Here is a 24,212-nt window from a genome sequence, read left to right on the forward strand (position 1 = left end):
GTATGAAGCGCGTTAATTGGTTACTTTAACTTGAGTGCTACCCAGAGTTCCATGCGGGACGGTGGATACGCAGTTTGTCTCTTGGAACACACGCAAGTATGTTAGCACAGGAATATTGTGTCTGCTTAAAGGTTGTCCGTACTCCATGTTCACTTTCATGTCCCAAGGTGGTGGTGGAGGGTGCTAAGAGCTCCCCGTGTCACCTACCTGGAGGGCCCGGCCTTTGGTCTCGATGGGGAGAGTCAAGGCAGAGATGGCACACACGACACAGACGGACGAGAAGAGGCACAGGGCCGCCAGCACGGACGCGCTCATGAGAACCTGCAGGTCACAGAGGTGACTTCAGTTAGGGTGCCCGTCACTTAGCGGAATAAGGGCCCATCAAACACAGAAGTGAAGACCCTCTGTAGCCATTCGCTAAGCTGTGCCGTTGTGGGCACTTTGTGGGCTTCCTCCATGAACTGGGGCTGGTGTTCTTGCGCACCGGATGGTTCCTGCACCCTCCCCTGCGCGTTTGTGGATCAAACCGGCCCCGCCCCTCAGGTAGCAGCTTGCTGGCTAACCTTCCGGCCCTGGCTCCCTCCGCACCCCTCTGCCAAACATCCATTTCCCCTCTTCAGCGCCGACAGGATGGACCAGGAGAAAACGGGGGGCGGGGGGTACAATCTCAGTGTCTGAAAAGACAATGTGTCTTGTCCTGACTGATCCTTTGGCCTGGACCTTCTCTAATAATAACACCATCTCACCTGTCGGTTTCTGCAGGCCTGTGCCCAGTGTTAGCAAAAAGCCAGCCACCAGGTGTCAACTAATCTCCCAAAAATGAACTGAAGTAATTAAGGAAGAGCAAGGCTCGAGAGTCAGAACGGCGCACTTTGGAGAGGCCTGGGGACTTTCAGGTCTCGTCCAGCCTCCTTGCTTTCAGATGGGCCTAGAGTCCGAGCTAAGTGCCCACTTGTCCAGAGTCGCATACAGGTTCCTGATGCACAGCAGTGCTATTACAGCCACCAACATTCCCTGAGATACAGTTTGAGAGCCCATCCCTGGCATGAGGCCTGCTGCCTTCCAGAAAGGTTAATAGTGTGCAATAGGACCCAGTTCGTCTCATTATTTTGTGGTGGACCCAGCAAGAAACGTACCATTTCTGATTTTATTTTCCAAAACAAGTACAATTTTCCCCAAACAGGAGTCTGTATAAGTTTATGTGCACATAGGAGTGTTTATATGCGTACCCATCTATAAGGCTGGGAGACCAGGCAGCCTGGTTCTGGAGAGTGCCGATCAAGGCCTTTTTAAATTCAAGTCCAATTCTATTGTTTGCAAGCAGAATTCTGAGTAGCACCTGACTATAAAATTCACCAGGGAGCTTTGTTAACATGCAGGTGTCTGGGCCCCATGCCAGAGTCCTTGTATCAAAGAGAAAGATCTGACCGTCTCTGCTTCTAAAAGTCAGCCCAGGGCCCTGGCCGGTTGGCTCAGTGGTAGAGCGTCGGCCTGGCGTGCAGAAGTCCCCGGTTCTATTCCCGGCCAGGGCACACAGGAGAAGCGCCCATCCGCATCTCCACCCCTCCCCCTCTCCTTCCACTCTGTCTCTCTCTTCCCCTCCCACAGCCGAGGCTCCATTGGAGCAAAGATGGCCCAGGCGCTGGGGATGGCTCCTTGGCCTCTGCCCCAGGCACTAGAGTGGCTCTGGTCACGGCAGAGCGACGCCCCGGAGGGGCAGAGCGTCGCCCCCTGGTGGGCGTGCCGGGTGGATCCCGGTCGGGCGCATGCAGGAATCTGTCTCTCCCCGTTTCCGGCTTCAGAAAAATACAAAAAAATTAAATAAAAAAAAAAAAGCAGTCCAGACGACAGACAAAAAGACATTACCTAATAAAAGTTTCAGTCCAACAAGACCACACTCCTGTAGGTTTATACACCAAACAAAATGCACTTAGTAAAAACTGAACTAGATAAATCCATATACAGTTGGAGACTTTGATGCCCCTCTCTCAGCAACTGAACTAGATAGAAAATGAGCAGGGATATAAAACAACTATATGACACCAGCAGCTACGAGAATCTAATTGATAGAACACACCACCAACTACAACAGAATATACATTCTTTTCTAGCCAATGGACCGCTCACCAAGATAGACCATAATCTGGGGCCATAAAATGAACCTCAGAAGATTTTAAAGAATTAAAACTACAGAATGGGTTCTCTTGACTAAAATGGTACCAAGCTATAAATAAATTGAACAGAGATAACAGCAAAATCTCCAAATAAAGAATACATCAAATTTAGTTCAAATACAACAATATTGTGGGACACAGCTCATGGGAACCAAAATAAAATACTTAGGAATAAAATATATAAGACATGAAAATTAGAACTTAAGAGACATGAAAATTTGAATCTATGTAGTTCTTTGGTGGAAAAATGCAGTATTTTTTTTCTTTATAGCATAATTCTCACCAAAGTAATCTGTGATCCTAATGGATTCTCAGTCAAAATCCCAGTACGATTTCTAAAAGTCAGTTTGGAGGGTATGAAGGAATTGCTTCTATCTAAAGTTAATTTGAATGATTTAACATTAAGAAAGATCAAGAAACTTTGAAAACATGCTTGAGGGCAGGAGAGTCTGAGGGAGGTTATTAGCCTAAGAGGCATTGAAGTTCCAGCCATTAACAGTGTGATGGATGGCAGAATAGGTCCCATATAATGGGGGTGGGTAAACCAGTTGAGAGGAGCAGGACAAAAGGATGACTAATGTCCTGGGAACAGCCAAGAGGGCTGTTTTGCTGGAGCCTTACCTAGGGCCTTAAGCATAAATTAGATGGAACAAAAGCCTTGGAACTTCCAGTGTTTTAGAAATGTAGATAACAACCTGACCAGGTGGGGGCGCAGTGGATAGAGTCTTGAACTGGGATGCAGAGGACCCAGGTTCAAGACCCCGAGCTCGCCAGCTTGAGCACGGGCTCATCTGGTTTGAGCAAAGCTCACCAGCTTGGACCCAAGGTCGCTGGCTTGAGCAAGGGGTTACTCGGTCTGCTGAAGGCCCATGGTCAAGGCACATATGAGAAAGCAATCAATGAACAACTAAGGTGTCGCAACAAAAAACTGATGATTGATGCTTCTCATCTCTCTCCGTTCCTATCTGTCCCTCTCTCTGACTCTGTCTCTGTAAAAAAAAAAAAAGAAGAAGAAGAAATGTGAATAACAGTGAGGGCTGTTAGCTTTGACACCCAACTCAAGTGGACATGATTGGTAAATAGCCTACAAAATTGTTTCAACATTTGTATGCCAAAAAAATAGAACCATCAAAAAATAAACCACAAACTATCTGTGTTCTAGTAATGGCCTGTAGAAAAATCACAAATCACATAGATAAGCAATTTACAGAAACAAGTGGATAATTAAGATGCTCAGCCTTACAATCATGATCAAATTACAAATTAAGGTGATCTAACTTATTTTGTATTATACCAAAAAAGGTTTAAAAGAAAAGGTTACTAATCCCTTTTGGTGTTGATGAGATGGATGCTTGTTTAAGAATGTGTTAATGTATTATATCAAAGACAGTATGAATTTTTTAAAAATCAAGACAGTTTGACCTGACCTGTGGTGGTACAGTGGATAGTGTCGACCTGGAATGCTGAGGTCACCGGTTCAAAACCCTGGATAAGGCACATACAGGAAGCAAGTACTATGAATTGATGCTTCCCACTCCTCCCCCCTCTCCTAAAATCAATAAATAAATTTTTTTTTAAATAAAGACAATTTGACAAGATCCATCATGACAAAATATGTACACCCTTTGGCCTCAAAATTATCCAGTAGCAGTAGAGTTTTAGTACAAAATTCTGCTTTTCTCTCTGATAGCCCAGTCTTGTCTCTGTCATATTGTAGAGCAGGGGTCGGGAAACTTTTTGGCTGAGAGAGCCATGAACGCCACATATTTTAAAAAGTAATTCTGTGAGAGCCATACAATGACCCGTGTACGTTATGCATTATCCAATAAAAATTTGGTATTGTCTTGGAGGACAGCTGTGATTGGCTCCAGTCACCTGCAAACATGAACATCAGCAGTAGGAAATGAATGGATTGTAATGCATGAGAATGTTTTATTTTTTTTAACATTTTTTTTATTAAAGATTTGTCTGCGAGCCAGATACAGCCACCAAAAGAGCCACATCTGGCTCACGAGCCATAGGTTCCCGATCCCTATTGTAGGGGGCCTCCCTAACCACCCTGTGTAGTAGACCGCCCTCCTCACTATCTCCTTTCCCTGTTCTGTGTCCGCATCACATTGCTCCTACCTGACATATTAGCAAACTGGCCCGTGTCCATTCTCCTCTAGACTGTAATCTCAGAGAAGCTGGGATCTTGGCTCTGGAGCATCAAAGACCTCAGTGACTGATGAATGACTAACATGGTTGCACGTGTGAAAAGTATAGTGTCCCATTGTAAAGCCAGAAATAACAGAAGCAACTTATTCATCAACAGGATAATGACTGGCTATGGCATACCCACGTGATGGAGATCTAGGCACCTACTTACAAGAATGAGGTGGATCTACACACTGACATAAAACAGTTATTAATGAGAACAGGCGATTGCAATAGACAAATACATACGTTGATGTGTGGGTCAGTGGCTGGGTTTGTGTATGTGTGTGATACACAGGTCTGATTTACCACAGATGTGGATACACAGTGTAAAGAGAAGTCTGGCTCCATTTGATGGCTACGGACAGCCTTTAAGCCTCACCCTTCTCTCTTCCTCTCATTCCCCAACTTCCGGCCAAACATAAAAAAGCCTGAGTGTGCCTTCCTTTGGGGCTGGCAGATTCAGATTATACCGGCCTGCGCCCGAGTGTGGGAACCCTTGCTCTAACCACAGGGAACACCCCATTCTCTGCTCTTGGGCCATTTCAGATCTGTGAAAGTCCTGTCCTGCTCTCCCAGAGCCCTGAAATACGCAATTAAGTTAAAAGTACATGTATACATAACATCTGTATATAAGTAATACACTGTAACTATGTTAGAAAATATATACACACATTTACATGTATGCATACTTCTGGTACACAGACTCACCAAGAGACACAAATAATGCCTAGAAAAGCATTTGGAAAAATGTACCCCAAACTATTAAGAGATACAGTGGTTATTCCTGGTGATCCAATTACAAGGGAAGTTTTCCTTTCTTGATTACGCATTTCTGTATTTGAAGTTTAACAACAAATGTTTTTTATATTAAGAAATAAATATTCCAGGATGATTGTAAACCTTGTTAATAAAAATAAACACTAAACTAGACTTCTGACTCATGAAACAAAATGTTAATAAACTTAAGACAGTAAGTGCAAAAGGATTCATGGAAACAAAAGCCGAGTGAGTAAATTAAAAAACAAACAAGTGAACTTGGATTGATCCAAGAGCTGGTATAGAAAAAAGTGAAGGTAGTTCTACAAGGGAAAAATCATAAATGCGTGGAATTAAGAATGGGAAGGGAAATGAACAATGCCACCAATCCTTAAAGTGAGGGAGCGGTCGCGGGAGATGGGGCGCTCAAACCACATTTGGATTTAGAGATGTGGAACCACTGGAGTCCTTAGAAGATTCGTTTTGGTAGAGTAGGGATGCCACAGCCAGGGAGGTTAGGGAGGTGTGTGGGGGGGGAAGAAAGTGAGACCAGTGGGCAGGAGCCTTTACATGTACTTTGACTGGGAAGGAGGAGAGAAATAGTCAATGGGGTTGAGTTTACATTTTGTAAGCTATAAAACCTTAAGCACTTTAAGGCCCTGGCCGGTTGGCTCAGTGGTAGAGCGTCGGCCTGGCGTGCAGGAGTCCCGGGTTCAATTCCCAGCCAGGGCACACAGGAGAAGCGCCCATCTGCTTCTCCACCCTTCCCCCTCTCCTTCCTCTCTGTCTCTCTCTTCCCCTCCTGCAGCCAGGGCTCCATTGGAGCAAAGTTGGCCCGGGCACTGAGGATGGCTCCATGGCCTCTGCCTCAGGTGCTAGAATGGCTCTGGTTGCAACAGAGCGACAACCCAGATGGGCAGAGCATCGCCCCCTGGTGGACATGCCGGTGGATCCTGGTCGAGCACATGTGGAAGTCTGACTGCCTCCCCGTTTCCAACTTCAGAAAAATACAAAAAAAAAAAAAAAAAAAAGGAACATGGGACAAAAGATAGCCTTCCTCCCCCCTCAAAAAAAAAACAACAACCTTAAGCACTTTAAAATGCTACCTAGAAATCAGATCAACGGATACAATTACAAACCTGAAAAACTCGGGTCTCCAATGAAAAACCATCCAGAATGAGATGGCTGTTTAAAAATTAATTGACAAGAAAACAAAATCCCAGCAAGGGTGTGGAAGGAACATGGAACAAATGGAAAAACAAACCTTGATCTTAGGAAGGCAGCACCAACAAAAAGGCATTTTTTCATATGTTAACTGATACGTTTAACAAATTAATATTTAGTAAAATTTGGGCAGACAAAGGAGGCAAAATGTAACTAAATGATTGTAAAAGCATTTCTGAGAAGAGCAACAAGGTTGGGCTATAACAGCCAGTTCTGAAATTGAGCTATAAATTTCATTCAATGTTACTACATGACAAGGACAACACCAGACAGACCAATGGACTAACATAGGCTAAATATAGACCAAGTTATTGTGAGAATATGAGCAAACACATTGCTAATCGACGAGTAAAAACTAGGTTATTCAATAAATAGAGTAGGGACAACTGGCCTGCTATTGAAGACCTAGAGCTGTTTTCTGAATGAGCCCTCTCCCCTCCATACTCCGATGGCCAGGAAGAGGGCATGTCAGGGGTTTCTGGGTCAGACTCGGGAGGCATTCACTTTGTGAAAATAGATTAAGTTGTACACTTAGGATTTGGACACTATGCATATATATAATATATATATGTTATATATATATTATATATATATATAATGCTTCAATAAGTTTACATACCCTCCCCCCCAAAAGAGAAGGCCACAGAAGGATCAGAAGAGACAAGTAGGTCCTAGAACCCAGAAATGGTGAAGAAAAATAGTGATACATTTAAGTGTTTGAAGACCTAAGGTTTGTGTATAGAGAAGGGAGAACATAAAAAACAATTGGAAAGGTGATATTTGCAACATGACAGATAAGCAGTTTAAAATCCTCTATGTAGCCCTGGCCAGAGAGCTCGGGTGGTTAGAGCGTCAGCCCAGTACACAAAGGCTGCCGTGCCGGTTCCATCCTCAGTCAGGGCACGTGCAGAAACGGATCACTGTTTCTGTATCCCTTCCTCTCTAAAATCAAAATAAAATTTAAAAATAATAATTTTTAAAATCCTCTGTAGTCTAACCTGTGGTGGAGCAGTGGATAAAGCATCATCATGGAACACAGGTTATTGATTCAAAACCCCGTTTCCCTGGTCAAGGTACATACGGGAGTTCCTGCTTCGTGTTCCTCCCCCTTCTCCCCTCTAAAAAACAAAATCAATAAATCCTCTATGTATGTGAGGGATTCTCACAGATCAATGCTTTAAAAAAACAAATTGAAAAACAGGCAGGGACCTGAATGGGCATTCTAAAAGAAAAACCCATGAAATAATTAATATATGAAAACCATACAGTTCTATCCTAATCAAAGAAATACTAATTATTATATCATTTATGGTCAGTAAGATTGGCAAAGACAAAAAAGACAAAAACCTTTGACAAAGCATGAAATAGTGGGTCTGTCAGGCATTGGTACAACCTCCCAAACGGAATTTGCAGCACAAGGTATCAGAGTGGAAAATGAGCAGACCCTTGACCTACCAATCCAATTTTTAGGGATTTATCCAAAGGACATAGTTGCATAGCTAGACAAAATGTAAGCACAAGGATGCTCATTCCCATTGTTTATAATGAAAAATATCTGAAATAGTCTAGACATTCAACAATATGGAATGATGAAGGAATTGAAAATAACTTTTGGAGGCCATACACAATACGAAACACTTTTCAGCATGAAAAGACCTTAATTTTTTATATTTATTGACATGAAAAAATGTCTGCAACATTTTTCTCTGCAAAAGTCAAACTCGAGAAAGTATACAAAGGTTCTGAATCAAGAAGTCGATGTAGGAGGGCCCTGACCTCCCCTCCTCCCACCAACACACAGAATCTACAGCTACAAGTGCAACAACTTCCTGTGAAAGAAACCCCAAACTGGCTGAACAACTCCTACACATCAGGCAAAAGAGAACAACCCACATCAAAGCGTACAGAAGAGAGACAGAAACACTCAAGATCCAGAGAAAAACTGAGGGTTACCTGATGGGAGGGGGTTGGGGAGGCCTAGGTAAAAAACAGCGAAGGGACTAAGACGTATATACAAGTTGGTGGCTACAGAACAGTCGCAGGGATGTCAAGTACAGCACAGGGAATATCGGCAGTATTGTGATAACTATGTGTGGGGCAAGGTAGGCACCAGACTTATGGGGGGAATCCCATCGTAAATTGTATCAATGTCTAACCACTATGTTGTACACTTGTAACTAGTATGTTATTGAATGTCAACTGGAATTGTGAAAGAAAACAAGAAAAAGCTGGGAAAGAAAGAAGAAAATGTAAAACAAAAATGTGTAGGAGAGGCTGCAACACAATCTCGGCATGAACTCCACTCCTGGCTCAGCAGCGCACAGTTGGGGGGGGGGGGGCTCACAGCACCGAGCTGCTCCCTGAGGAGCTCAGAGTTTGTACCCCACACCTGGCACCCCAACTATTAAGACCTGCACCTGAGAGACAACTCGAAACATCTGGTTCTGAAAACCAACAGGGATCGTGTCCACAAGACCCACAAGGCTACTGCAAACAGGTTCTTGAAGGACACCTGTGCATTAACCCCTCCCTCCAGGGCCAGCAGAGGGGTGACCCACTTAAACACGTCCTGTCTTCCTGTAAAAGAGGCTTTTTGCTTATCTTAAAGCATCACCCTGGGGGGAGTGGGAGGGGGAAGGCATCTAATTTAACATACCTCTAGGAGCCTACTAAAATGCTAAGAGAACCCAGTGGGTACCATCTTCATACTCTCCCTCTGCCTCTCTCCAGGTCACCAGTATCTTCTGGAAAGGAGTTGGTACAGAAGTCTGGTGGCCCAGTTTCTGTAGCTGCCACCCAGGGGACACACCTCTTGATCAGCTGGTTCTGGCAGGCAGCAGAGTTTATGTTCAGGAGCCCATAAAACTGTAACAAACCAGAGCAGTTCTCAACTGGCTACCTGCCCTCCCCCAGTAGGGCGCAGTGCAGAGACAGTGGGTGGAAATGCTCCTGTAGATTTTCTGGGAAAGACGTCTGTTAGTTTGTCTTCGTACCTGTGGCCAGTGGGGCAGGCTCCTATTTCCACACACAAATAGGGGCTGACTATAATCCTCCCCAGAGACTGTGAAGGCTGGCAGGTGCCATCTAAGCCTTCCCTCTCTGCCCCGCACCAAAAGTAGTAGAAATAACTTCAAGGTGTTAATGGATACACTAGAATAAAAGCTACAGATTGTGGTATCAAAAATGTAAAATAGCCTGACCAGGCGGTGGCGCTGTGAATAGAGTGTCGGACTGGGATGTAGAGGACCCAGGTTCAAGACCCTGAGGTCACCAGCTTGAGAACGAGCTCATCTGGTTTGAGTAAAAGCCCACCAGCTTGAACCCAAGGTCGCTGGCTCCAGCAAGGGGTTGCTCGGTCTGCTGAAGGCCCGTGGTCAAGGCACATGTGAGAGAGCAATCAATGAACAACTAAGGTGTTGCAACACGCAATGAAAAACTAATGATTGATGCTTCTCATCTCTCTCCGTTCTTGTCTGTCTGTCCCTCTCTGTGACTCTTTGTCCCTGTAAATAAATAAATAAATAAATAAATAAATAAATAAATAAATAAATAAATAAATTTAAAAAAATGTAAGACATTCCTGACCAGGTGGTGGCGCAGTGGATAGAGAGTCAGACTGGGATGCGGAGGACCCAGGTCGAGACCCCGAGGTCGCCAGCTTGAGCGCAGGCTCATCTGGTTTGAGCAAAGCTTACCAGCTTGGACCCAAGGTCGCTGGCTCCAGCAAGGGGTTACTCGGTCTGCTGAAGGCCCAAGGTCAAGGCACGTATAAGAAAACAATCAATGAACAAGTAAGGTGTCACAACAAAAAACTAATGATTGATGCTTCTCATCTCTCTCCATTCCTGTCTGTCTGTCTTTATCTATCCCTCTCTCTGACTCTCTGTCTCTGTAAAAAAAAAGAAGAAGAAGAAAAAGAAAGAAAAAATGGCAATGAGTACATACTTATCAATAATTACTTTAAATATAAAAGGCCTAGTTTGCCTGGTCAAGGCACATACAGGAAGCAGCTACTATGAGTTGATGCTTTCTGCTTCTCCTCTCCCTCTCTCTTGCCCCCTCCTTTCTCTAAAAATCAATAAACTCTTTTTTTTAAATCAATAAACTCTTAAAAAAGATTAGATAGATAGATAGCTTAAATTTCCTAATCAAAAGACAGTGGCTGAATAGATAAAATACAAGAACCATCTAAATACTGCCTACAAGAAACTTCAGATGTAAGGACACACAACACAGGCTGAAAGTGAAGGGATAGAAAAAGACACCCTGTGCAAGTGGAAGTCAAAAGAAAGGAGGGTAGCTATACTTTTATCAGACAAATAGACTTTAAGAGAAAGACTACTAAGAGACAAAGAAGGTCATTATGTAACGATAAAGGAGTCAAACCAGCAAGAGGATAGAGCCTTTGTAAATATTTATGCACCAAACATCGGAGCACCTAAATATATAAAGTAAATATGATCAAAACTAAAAGATAAAATAGACAAAAACACAACAGTAATAAGGAACTTCAGTACCTCACTTTCCCCAATGGCTGGGTCATCCAAACAGACAACCAGTATGGAAACATTGGCCTTAAAAGACACATTAGCCCTGGCTGGTTGGCTCAGTGGTAGAGCATTGGCCTGGTGTGTATAAGTCCCAGGTTCAGTTCCTGGTCAGGGCACACAGCAGATGCACCCATCTGCTTCTCCACCCTTCCCCCTCTCCTTCCTCTTTGTCTCTCTCTTCCCCGCCTGCAGCCAAGGCTCCATTGGAGCAAAGTTGGCCCGGGCACTGAAGATGGCTCCATGGCTTCTGCCTCAGGTGTTAGAATGGCTAGAGTTGCAACAGAGCATCTCCATAGATGGGCAGAACATCGCCCCATGGTGGGCATGCTGGGTGGATCCTGGTCGGGCACATGCAGGAGTCTGACTGCTCTCTACTTCTAACTTTGGAAAAATACAAATAAAAAGGACTTGTTAGATCACATGGGCTTCACAAATATGTACAGAACATTTCATCCAAACACAATAGAATGCATTTTCTGCAAGTACACCTGGAATGTATACCAGGATAGATCATATGTTAAGCCAGAAAAAAAAAAAAATCTTAATTTAAGAAGACTGAAATCGTTATCAAAACATTTTTTTCAACCACAATGATACGAAACTGAAATTCATTACAAGAAGAAAACTAGAAAATTCACAAATATATGGAGGTTAAACTATAGGCTACTGAGCAACCAATGGGTGAAGGAAGAAATCAAAGGAAAAAAAGAAAACCTCAAGCCAAATGAAAATGGAAATACTGCACAACAAAACTTATAGATGCAATAAAAGCAGCTCAAGTGGGAAGTTCATAGTGATCAATGTCTACATGAAGAAACAAGAAGATTTCAAGTAAACAACCTAACTTACACCTCAAGGAACTAAAATAAGAAAAAATGAAGCCCAAAGTTAGTAGAAGGAAGAGAATAACGAACAGCAGAGTGGAAATAAATGAAATAGAGACTAAATGTCTTTTTACCATTGTATACTCACAGCCAAGGAATCCATCAACAAAATGAAAAGGCAACCTACAGAATGGGAGAAGCTATTTGCAAATCATATCTGATTAGGGATTAGTATCCAACACATATAAAAAAAACTAATACAACTCAATAAAAAATAATTTAAAAATGGACAGAGGATCTGAATAGGCATATTTCCAAAGGAAGGACACAGATGGTGAACAGGTACATGAAAAGGTAGGTGCTCAACATCATTCATCTTCAGGGAAATGCAAGTCAAAACCACAATTAAGATATCACCTTGGCCCTGGCCGGTTGGCTCAGCGGTAGAGCGTCGGCCTAGCGTGCGGAGGACCCGGGTTCGATTCCCGGCCAGGGCACACAGGAGAAGCACCCATTTGCTTCTCCACCCCTCCGCCGCGCCTTCCTCTCTGTCTCTCTCTTCCCCTCCCGCAGCCGAGGCTCCATTGGAGCAAAGATGGCCCGGGCGCTGGGGATGGCTCTGTGGCCTCTGCCTCAGGCGCTAGAGTGGCTCTGGTCACAACATGGCGACGCCCAGGATGGGCAGAGCATCGCCCCCTGGTGGGCGTGCCGGGTGGATCCCGGTCGGGCGCATGCGGGAGTCTGTCTGACTGTCTCTCCCTGTTTCCAGCTTCAGAAAAATGCAAAAAAAAAAAAAAAAAAAAAAGATATCACCTTGGCCCTGGCCGGTTGGCTCAGTGGTAGAGCGTCGGCCTGGCGTGCGGAAGTCCCGGGTTCGATTCCCGGCCAGGGCACACAGGAGAGGCGCCCATCTGCTTCTCTACCCCTCCCCCTCTCCTTCCTCTCTGTCTCCTCTTCCCCTCCCGCAGCCGAAGCTCCATTGGAGCAAAAGATGGCCCGGGCGCTGGGGATGGCTCAGTGGCCTCTGCCCCAGGCGCTAGAGTGGCTCTGGTCACGACAGAGCGACGCCCCAGATGGGCAGAGCATTGCCCCCTGGTGGGCGTGCCGGGTGGATCCTGGTCGGGCGCATGCGGGAGTCTGTCTGACTGCCTCCCCATTTCCAGCTTCAGAAAAGTACAAAAAAAAAAAGATCACCTCACACCTGTTACCAGGGGTGTTATCAAAAAGACAATTGTTGGCAAGGATGTGAAGAAAAGGGAACCCTTGATCACTGTTGGGGGGATATAAATTGGTGCAGACACTGTGGAAAATAAAAAAATTAAAAGTAGAGCTACCATGTGATCCAGCAAGCCTACTTCTGGATATTTATCCAAGAGAACCAAAACCATCAGCCTGAAGGGATATCTGTACTGTATGATCATATTTGGGAAAATGCATATACAGACCTATATATACATATACTAAATATTGAAAGGTATTCATTAAAATATTTATATTATCTCTAGTAAAATAAGTAGTGAAATTTTGTTTGAGACAGAGGGAGGGCAGAGTGGGACAGACATGGACAGACAGACAGACAGGAAGGGAGACAGGATAGTTGCAGCACCTTAGCTGTTCATTGATTGCTTTCTCATGTGTGCTTTGACCAGGGGGCTCCAGTTGAGCCAGTGACCTCTTGCTCAAGCCAGCGACCTTAGGCTCAAGCCAGCGACCCTTTGGCTCAAACAGAGACCTTTGGCTCAAGCCAGTGACCACGGGGTCATGTCTATGATCCCATGCTCAAGCCGTGGACATCGTGCTCAAGCTGGTGAGCCTATAATCAAGCTGGCAATCTCAGGGTTTTGAACCTGGGTCCTTCCTCAGGGTCCCAGACTAATGCTTTATCCACTGCACTACCACCTGGTCAGGTGTGAAATTTTAGTTTTAATTTTTTGTGTTTTTAGCACAGAAGAAAAAAAATCACATGTGGTCAAATTGCCTTAGGAAATCTTAAAAATCACTGAAAATAGAAGAAACACACACATATCTATGAATCACACTAGACACTGACAAAGATTTGGTCCTTAACCAAGCTCTAGCTAGGCTTCTCTGGGCCTCTTCTCGCCCATGCCTCAACCTTGGGCTATAAAGACTTGAACAGACACTAACATACAGTGGTACCTTGAGATTCAAGTTTAATTCATTCTGTAACTGAGCTCGTCAGTCAACTTGTATATCAAACAAATTTCTCCATTTAAAATAACTAATAGATTTAATTCATTCCAGCCCTGTGAAACATCCCCAAACCATCCTAAATTATGAAAAAAGACATGTTTTTAATTAAGAAACACACATGTATACTTTACCAATGCATAACAAAATATATGAAATAAAAGAAAAAAGTGTTATTTAGTACTGTAGTCTTACCTTGGAGACAGACAAGTGCGGCTAACGGAGGTGAATGGCGGAGGAGGAGGGAGGGAGGAAGGGATGCAGGCACTGTAGACACGTAAATGGAAACTGCACTTTTGTAACACTAAATGTAAAACTAAAACTGCATTTACTTTAAACAAAACTAAAACTGTACTTTCTTTACTTAAAATGAAACCACAAAAACTTAATTGTAAAAAAAAAATGCACTTTCTTAACTTTAAACTTAACCTAAGCTTAACATCATAATTTTTCATTTAATCATCACCTGTTTTTGCCTTTTTGGCTGCACTTTCAGCACTTTCACTTGCAGGACTTTTGAATAAAAATCTACCCAAAGAGGTTTGCTTTTGCCTGCCTTTTAAAATGTTACGAAAATGTGGCCCTGGCCGGTTTGCTCAGTGGTAGAGCGTCAGCCTGGCATGCGGGAGTCCCGGGTTCGATTCCCAGCCAGGGCACACAGAAGTGCCCATCTGCTTCTCCACCCCTCCCCCTCTCCTTCCTCTCTCTCTCTCTTCCCCTCCCGCAGCCAGGGCTCCATTGGAGCAAAAGTTTGCCCGGGCACTGAGGATGGCTCTGTAACCTCTGCCTCAGGCACTAGAATGGCTCTAATTGTGGCAGAGTGACATCCCAGATGGGCAGAGCATCGCCCCCTGGTGGGCATGCCGGGTGGATCCCAGTCGGGCGCATGTGGGAGTCTGTCTGACTGCCTCCCCGTTTCCAACTTCAGAAAAATACAAAAAATAAATAAAAAAATAAAATGCTACAAAAATGTGACAAGTGTCATTAAAAAGTGCTGAAGCACAACCAGTTGAAACTTTTTCTGGGTGTTTCTTTTCAATGAAACTTGAAAGCCTCTCCCACATTGCCAGCATGTCTTTAATTTCACTTGAAGAAATCACTTCTTCCAACTCTACCTCCTCCTCACTACTAATCCCTTGCAGAAGCTCTGTATGTTGCATCATCTGTAGCTCCTTCAACTCCTCAGGTCACAGTTCCTCCTCATGATCCTCGACGAGCTCGTTTATGTCACCCTCATCTACCTCCGGCCCCATCAACTTTCCGAGGGACACAATCTCCTCAACACTTCTACCTTGGTCTCAGTCTCTGGTTCAAATCCTTCGAATCCCTGTCTGCAACAACATCAGGCTATAACTTTTTCCATGCCGAGTTCAAGGTTCTTCTTGTAACCTTTTTTTTTTTTCATGTATTTTTCTGAAGCTGGAAACGGGGAGGCAGTCAGACAGACTCCCGCATGCGCCCGACCGGGATCCACCCGGCACGCCCACCAGGGGGCGATGCTCTGCCCATCCGGGGCGTCGCTCTGCTGCGACCAGAGCCATTCTAGCGCCTGAGGCAGAGGCCACTGAGCCATCCCCAGTGCCCGGGCCATCTTTGCTCCAATGGAGCCTTGGCTGCTGGAGGGGAAGAGAGAGAGAGGAAGGAGAGGGGGAAGGATGGAGAAGCAAATGGGTGCCTCTCCTGTGTGCCCTGGCCGGGAATTGAACCCTGGACTTCCGCGTGCCAGGCTGACGCTCTACCACTGAGCCAACTGGCCAGGGCCTGTTTACGCATTATTGACTTGGCATGGCAAGAGGTTACAAGAAGAAGGCCCTGGCCAGTTTGCTCAGTGGTAGAGCGTCGACCTGGTATGCGGAAGTCCAGGGTTCAATTCCCGGCCAGGGCACACAGGAGAGGCGGCCATCTGCTTCTCCACCCCTCCCCCTCTCCTTCCTCTCTGTCTCTCTCTTCCCCTCCAGCAGCCAAGGCTCCATTGGAGCAAAGATGGCCCGGGCACTGGGGATGGCTCCGTGGCCTCTGCCTCAGGCGCTAGAATGGCTCTGGTCACAGCAGAGCGACACCTGGGATGGGCAGAGCATCGCCCCCTGGTGGGCGTGCCGGGTGGATCCCGGTCGGGCGCATGCGGGAGTCTGTCTGACTGCCTCCCCGTTTCCAGCTTCAGAAAAATACAAAATAATAATAATAATAATAATAATAATAATGTGTAAACATATCATGATGTTGTAGTGATCTTTCCAAAACTCTCGAAGGGTTAGATTTGTATTCTCAGTCACCTCAAAGAAGCGGCGGAACAAGTGCTTTGTGTAAAGCTTTTTAAAGTTGGAAATGACCTGATCCATAGGCTGCAAGATTAAAGTCGTGTTGGTGGGAGGTAGAGGACTTGCACGAATTTGAACTCATCGAGAATGTCATCTTCAAGACCAGATGGATGGGCTGGAGCATTATCAAAGATTAGTAATGCTTTCATGGGGAGTTTATTTTCTTGAAGATATTTCTTCACTGCAGGACCAAAGACGAGATTGACCCATTCAATAAGAAACTGCCACGTAATCCATGCCCTAGCATTGGCGCACCACATAACCTGTAGTTTTTCTTTAAGAATCTTGTGAGTCTGAAAGGCTCAAGGATTTTCGGAATGATACACTAGCTAGAAGTGGCTTTACTCTACAGTCATTGCTAGCATTTGCACACAATGCAAGGGTCAGATGGTCCTTCATGGGTTTATGGCCTGGCAGCTTCTTCTCCTCTGCAGTGATGAAAGTCCTCCGGGGCATTTTTTTTCCCAAAACAATCCCGTTTGGTCACAGTTGAACAGTTATTGGGGATGTAGCCTTTCTTTGCGATAAGCGCAGCAAAACATGCGATGTACTCCTCAGCTGCCTTAACGTCAGCACTTGCAGCTTCATCATGCCTCACCACCGAGTGGATGCCAGATCTCTTGAAATTTTCAAACCAGCCACGACCTACCTTAAATGTATAATATCTTCTGCTGCCTCTTTTGAAGTTGATGGTTCTTTCTTCTTCAAGTCGCTGTAAATAATACGTGCCTTTTTGCATATTACAGTCTCGGTCACTGTATCTCCTGCCAGCTCTTTCTCTTTCACCCACACCAGCAGAAGCTTCTCCATTTCTTCATGGATATTTGTCCTTAATTGGGACAGAACTGTAGTTCCTTTCACTGGATTTGCATTTTGATGGCATCCTTTTAAGGATGGTACAAATTGTAGATGTATTGCAGTCGTATAGCCTTGCCAGCTCAATCACTCGTACACCACGCTCATGTTTTTCTATTATTTCTTGCTTTACTTCTATCAACATCATTCTCTTCTTCTTCTCACCACTGTCCTTTACACTCACTTTCTTCAGCCCCATGTTAGCACACCAAAAAAAGTTAGTAAAAAATGCAAAAATGATGCAAGAACGATTACAGCAAATGAGATTCAACTTGATTCTGCAGGTAATACGTGAGAAAAAGCAAGATGCTGGTGTTGTGCTGCTGATACTGGGCCCATGTGCCATTGCGCCAACTAGTGGCAGCTTCCTGAATCACGACTCGTATCTCGGAATTTCGCTCAGATCTCAAACAAAAATATTAACCGAGTCGCAGCTCATCTTTTAAAAAAATCATATGTTTGTTCGCTCATATCTCAAGGTACCACTGTGGTTCCTAACAGCTCAAGGCTGCATCCCTAGGATGACTCCAGCTCCCCTCACCCCCGCCAAGTGCCTGAGTGAGAGATCTCAGGCTGCCGGAAGAACTGACTGTTCATTCCAGCCAACAACTGCAAATAGGGGCCCCTGTCTGGGCTTCACAGGGTCCGAGTTCCCTTTTGCTTTTTGCAACTTTTCACTTCCCTGACTTACCAGACCCTGCTCACCCTAGTTCCTCATTCTCCCGTTCAAACACCCAGTCATCTCTGCATAAGTCAAAACTGAACTTAGTTCACACCAGGCTCTTTTTTCTATTGCAATCGTTATTACTGATCAAAATTTGTTCTTTACTTAGTTTCCAGTTTAACACTGTACATTTTCTATTCTCAATAAATTGATGGATTTTTAGAAATCACTTGTGAAAATATAAAATGATCTATTTTTCACCCCTGTTAACTTCTGAGGTTCTGTGTAGCATCTTATGCACTGATTGATTGAGTCTCCAGGCTTCCGGAGAAGATCCGGCGTTTGATAGGACAAGAAAATCATTGCTCAGCGGTGACAATTCAATTAGAATTCTTTGAGACCCATGGAAGATAAAGGTTTGTCTTTGTTACTTATAGTTCATGTTTTTCTGTGCAGAAATTTAAAATGTATATGCCATCTTTTCCTATATCCTATAAGAAGGGTTTTCTAGAATTCTGAAGTCTCCCTTTTCATTGTGAAATTAGAGTCTTATAAGCTTCTTCCACCCTTGTTCTGTCCTTCACCCAACCCCCAACTCACTATATAAGTGACCAGAGTATTATTATTTTTTTTAATTTTTATTTTTTTTACAGAGACAGAGAGAGGGATAGACAGGGACGGAGAGAGATGAGAAGCATCAATCATTAGCCTTTCATTGCGCGTTGCAACACCTTAGTTGTTCATTGATTGCCTTCCCATATGTGCCTTGACCGCAGGCCTTCTGCAGACCGAGTAACCCCCTTGCTGGAGCCAGCGACCTTAGGTTCAAGCTGGTGGGATTTTGCTCAAACCAGATGAGCCCACGCTCAAGCTGGTGACCTCGGGGTCTCGAACCTGGGTCCTCTGCATCCCAGTCTGATGCTCTATCCACTGCTCCACCACCTGGTCAGGCCAGAGTATTATTTTTAAATGAAAAACTGATTGTCATTCACCTGCTTAAAACCCCTAAATTATTTCCCACTACTTCTAAGGAGAAAAACCTAAGTCCTCACTACGTCTGTAAGGCACACTTTCCCCTGCACGTCTCTCCGCTGGGCTCAGCACAGCTATCTCCTGTCCCTGGATCACACCAATGCCTGTCCCCTCTCCAGGTCCCAAGATGGTGAAAAGTTAGTGGTAACAATCTCTGACGAGTTGACAGGAAACACACATTACAGTCTGCTCAGCCTATGATAGCACCCTTTTGTCTGAAAACTGCACCCCTATTTTAGGGTCTGCATCCAATTACAATGTGCAGAGGGGGTCCCCCCAGGCCCCCCCCAAAACCACCAAGCAACTCAATTCTGACACTATCTACCTGGATGGAGGTAGCCTCAGATCCCACAGTTGAGGACTCATCCCACAAGATGCCAGTCACAAACCTAATTATCATTTGTACTTCTGACCCACTGGTTGTAAATCAGAGGTTCCCACGACCTTCTCTTTGAGTTTAATTAATGTGCTAAAGCAGCTCACATGTCTCAGAAAACCTGTTTACCCACTAGCTGGTTGGTTTATAACAAAGAGTATTAAAGGGTGTGAGTCAAAAGCCTGACAAACAGATACATAGAGTGAGTTCTCAAACAAAGGGGCTTCTGTCCTCGTGGAGTTTGGAGTGTGCCCTCGTGGAGGCTGGGGCCCAGCCGCAGTGGTACACAAAAGCATTCTGGTTCCCCAACCTGGCAGCTCTCCAAACCCTCCCTTTGGGTTACATAGAAGCTTCCTTACACAGGAGGGATTGACCAAATCCCTGGCCATTGGTGCTCCATTCAACCTCCAGCCCCTCTCCCCTCCCCAGAGGTCAGGGGTGTGGGACTGAAAATTCCAGCCCTCTGATCACATGGTCGGCTCTCCAGGCAACCTGTGCCCATGCTTAGGTGCACTCCAGAAGTCACCGCATTAACATATGAGACATCTTTGTGGCTCTCATCACTTAGGAAATTGCACAGGTTCTAGGAGCTCTGTGCCAGAAACCAGGATGAAGACCAAAGACATCTGTCTTACAAGATCACAATATCACTAACCCACTTCTGCCGCATTTGTACACAAGCCTGACTCTAAATCAGCTGTAACTGACTTAGCTCAAGTTGGAACAATTAACCTGGCCAGTGAGAGGCCCCTGCTAGGGATGCAGAGCACGCATCACTGTCTTCCGGCAGCTGGATCTAAGGATGTGTGTTTGGGATTTGTGGGGCGGCCACGTGCACAGGTGAGCATAGAATGCTGGTCTTCAGGGAGAGGTGGAGGGGTGACTGGGACCCCAGACAGACCTGAGGAGACCCTCCCAGGACCCAGCCTCACTCCTTTTTTTTGCTGTAGCTAGCTTAGGTGGAGTCCCTTTTCTTGTAGCCAAAAGAGAGTGACCAGAGGGGGACCAGCCATTTAGCCAACTCTGAGGCACCATGACCATGCAAGTCACTACATTTGCCTATTTCCCCTCCTGAAACAATGCTCCATGCACAGGTCCAAGTTGGCCCTGGATTTCATCCCAGCCTGGGTCTGATTTGCCTGAGCACTGCCAAATGCAATCTCCCTGCACCTCGGTTCAATCTCCCGGCCTATTCAGTTGCACCCCTGGATGGGGGGGTCAAAGTTAGAGCCCATTGTCATTCAACGGTCCAAGCTTGTGTGCCATCCATTTCTTTTGCATCCTCCCCCAACAACGCCCAACAAAATCCAAACCCTGCTTGCAGTGCAGCGCCTACTGGTGACTGCCTGGAGGCTTGCACGCAGTCAGTCAGCACCTTTCCTATCCAAGTTCACCAAACAATGGAAAACCCGCGTTTCAAGTCAACTGAAACCGGGATTATACCCTTAACCTGAAGGGACCCGGGGTCCCTCTTTACCCACCTCCCTGAGGCCCACCCTCCATGCCAAGACTCCCGGGGGTACCTGGGATATAAACGGTGCCACCATTGCTCCGATGCGACACAGGGAGCCGCTGGTGCCCATCCCCAAAGCACGCATCATGGTGGGATAGACCTGGAGGGAGGGGCAGAACTGTCAGTTAATGCACCAGGTCAGGCTCTGACACACAGGGTGGGCACAGGTAGGGGAATGACCATCATTACCTAAGCTATAAAGCATAAGTAAGAATACTAATAATAAGACAAATAATACAATAATTAATAAGTAATAATATAAGAATAAACTCTTGCTTCGCATACTTACAATGCTAAGCCTTCTTTTGCCTGCCCCTGCAAATTAAATACCAAATATTCTCTATAGGCTATAGAAGACATTCATTTTCTCAAGTACATAGCTTTTAATTTTTTTTTTTTTTTTTTTTTTTACTTTTTTTTTTTTTTTTTTAATTTTTACAGAGACAGAGAGAGAGTCAGAGAGAGGGATAGACAAGGACAGACAGACAGGAACAGAGAGAGAGATGAGAAGCATCAATCATTAGTTTTTCATTGCTCATTGCGATACCTTAGTTGTTCATTGATTGCTTTCTCATATGTGCCTTGACTGTGGGCCTTCAGCAGACCGAGTAACCCCTTGAGCTTTGAATTTTTAAACCATAACTGTCATAAAAAGAATAAATCGCTGATTTGATTCTCAGCTTCATCACCTCTATTGTTGATTCGCTGTAAATTATTCATTTCAATTAGCGCATCCTCCTTTTCTGCCTGGCTCTTTTTTGTGATTTTTTTCTGTCCTCACTAAGTTCCTAGAGCATCCTTATAACCATTATTTTGAACTCTGTATCTGATAGTTTGCTTGTCTTCGTTTTTGGGGGGTTTTTTTTGTTTTGTTTTTTGTATTTTTCTGAAGCTGGAAATGGGGAGAGACAGTCAGACAGACTCGCGCATACGCCCGACCGGGATCCACCCAGCACACCCACCAGGGGCGACGCTCTGCCCACCAGGGGGTGATGCTCTGCCCCTCTGGGGCATCACTCTGCCACAACCAGAGCCACTCTAGCGCCTGGGGCAGAGGCCAAGGAGCCATCCCCAGCGCCCGGGCCATCTTTGCTCCAATGGAGCCTTGGCTGCGGGAGGGGAAGAGAGAGACAGAGAGGAAGGGGGGGGGGGGGGTTGGAGAAGCAAATGGGCGCTTCTCCTATGTGCCCTGGCCGGAAATCGAACCCAGGTCCCCCGCACGCCAGGCTGACACTCTACCACTGAGCCAACCGGCCAGGGCCGCCTTCGTTTTGTTTAGTTCTTTTTCTGGAGATTTCTCTTGTTCTTTCCTTTGGGACCTGTTTGTTTCCATATATTATAATAACTATGTATGGTGTCAGGTACTAGACTTGTCCAGTGATCACTTAGTTATATAATGTCTAATCACTAGGTTGTACACCTGAAACTAATGTAATATTTTATGTCAACTGTAATTAAAAAATAAAAAAAAATTTTTAAAGAACATTTAGAAATGACCCTTGAGCCTGACCTGCGGTGGCACAGTGGGTAAAAGCATCGACCTGGAACACTGAGGTCACCGGTTCAAAACCCCGGGCTTCCCTGGTCAAGGTACATATGGGAGTTGATGCTTTCTGCTCCTCCCTCCCTTCTCTGTCTCCTCTCTCTAAAATGAATAAATAAAATCTAAAAATAAATAAATAAAAAATAATTTAAAAAAATACTTATAGAAATTATCTTTTTTTTATTTATTTTTTTGACAGAGACAGAGAGAGTCAGAGAGAGAGACAGACAGGGACAGACAGACAGGAATGGAGAGAGATGAGAAGCATCAATCATTAGCCTTTCATTGCACGTTGCAACACCTTAGTTGTTCATTGATTGCTCTCTCATATGTGCCTTGACAGCGGGCCTTCAGCAGACCGAGTAGCCCCTTGCTGGAGCCAGCGACCTTGGGTTCACGCTGGTGGGCTTTTGCTCAAACCAGATGAGCCCGCGCTCAAGCTAGTGAGCTCGAGGTCTCGAACCTGGGTCTTCTGCATCCCAGTCCAACGCTCTATCCACTGCGCCACTGCCTGGTCAGGCTAGAAATTATCCTTGAAGTGAGCAAATTCCAAGCTCTGTGTTTAATTGAATATTCAGGATATAATTTTTAAAAGAGAAAATAAAATACATGTAATTTTAGAAAAGCAAGCTCTGGAATCAGATGAAAGGTTTCCACTTTAGAGCTTTAACTGCATAAAGGTGGTTCTAGTGAGAGAAAACACTCCCCAAATAAAGATTCATTGAAACCTTAAATATACAATGAAAAGAGCTAAACAGAGGGCTGGATACAAGCTACTCCACTCACCATGTTCTGATGGCAAATCTACTTTTCTTCTGCATCTTTATTACATTTATCTGTACTTCATTCATTCGGCCCTGGCCGGATAGCTGCTCAGTTGCTTAGAGCAACATCCCTGTACCCCAAAGTTGCAAGTTTGATCCCCAATCAGGGCACATACAGGAACAAATCAATGTTTCTCTCTCTTCCTCCCTTCCTCTCTCTTTAGAATCAATAAATAATTTTTTTAAAAAACCCAAAAACCTCTATATCAGGCCCTGGCCGGTTGGCTCAGCGGTAGAGCATCAGCCCAGCGTGTGGAAGTCCTGGGATCAATTCCTGGTAAGGGCACACAGGAGAAGCGCCCATCTGCTTCTCCACTCCTCCCCCTCTCCTTCCTCTCTGTCTCTCTTCCTCTCCCGCAGCCAAGGCTCCATTGGAGCAAAGTTGGCCCAGGCACTGAGGACAGCTGCATGACCTCCACCTCAAGCACTAGAATGGCTCCAACCACAATGGAGCAATGCCCCAGATGGGCAGAGCATCGCCACCTAGTGGGCATGCTTGGTGGATCCCAATCGGTGCATGTGGGAGTCTGTCTGACTGCCTCCCTGCTTCTAACTTCAGAAAAATACAAAAAAAATAAAAATAAAATTTTAAAATCCTCTATATCAAATAAACCTCTGGCATCATTTTAATGGGATGTGTTTATAAAAATCATCACAAGTCAACGGAACCTGGTCTGCATTAACAGCCTCTCCAAGGAGCTTGTCTTGCGCCCCCTGGTGGAACCAAACCCTTGCCCAAAACTAACCTCAGCTGTGTAAATGTAGATGGTGCTGAAGTTGGCTGCCACCAGAGCCCTCAGCATGAAAAGGAAGCCAATGAGGCCGGCACTAGGGAGCAGGAGGAGAGAGAAGTTACCAAAGGCAACGTGGAGGGCCTTTCGGGGCTGGCCCAGGGCTTTCCAGGCGCTAACGCACACTCACAGCTGGCCAGCTGCTGCTCGGCTGCCCTGACCGTGGGCTCCTAAAGCAAATGCCTGGCTCAAACCTTCAGTCCCACTCTTCCAGTGTGCCATTCCAGCCTGACCCACCGTCCCCCAAAAATGGTGCAGTTTGCATAATAAGTGATATATATTAAAACTGATGCCACTCTAGGGTTGCAAGTTAAGAGTGAAATGAATTTGCACACCACTGGTATGTTTATATCTGTAC

The 24,212-nt window shown here is 45.1% G+C and overlaps 1 protein-coding gene across 5 annotated transcripts in view; it reads right to left on the reverse strand.

Moving 5' to 3' along the window:
• The window catches only part of SVOPL (SVOP like), a 77,310-nt gene that overhangs the window by 4,060 nt on the left and 49,038 nt on the right, over nt 1-24,212 (reverse strand). For 4 of the 5 annotated variants that reach the window (XM_066362812.1, XM_066362811.1, XM_066362814.1 and 1 more), the window contains exons 13-15: nt 23,810-23,891; nt 20,707-20,796; nt 208-321 (exon numbers count right to left, since the gene is read on the reverse strand). In XM_066362812.1, the coding sequence (XP_066218909.1) occupies nt 208-321; nt 20,707-20,796; nt 23,810-23,891 (286 nt within the window). The remainder of the gene's footprint in view (nt 1-207; nt 322-20,706; nt 20,797-23,809; nt 23,892-24,212) is intronic. The other variant, XM_066362813.1, reaches the window with a different exon arrangement.

This window comes from Saccopteryx leptura, chromosome 2 (assembly GCF_036850995.1).
Source record: "Saccopteryx leptura isolate mSacLep1 chromosome 2, mSacLep1_pri_phased_curated, whole genome shotgun sequence".
NCBI classification, from domain to species: Eukaryota; Metazoa; Chordata; class Mammalia; order Chiroptera; family Emballonuridae; genus Saccopteryx; species Saccopteryx leptura.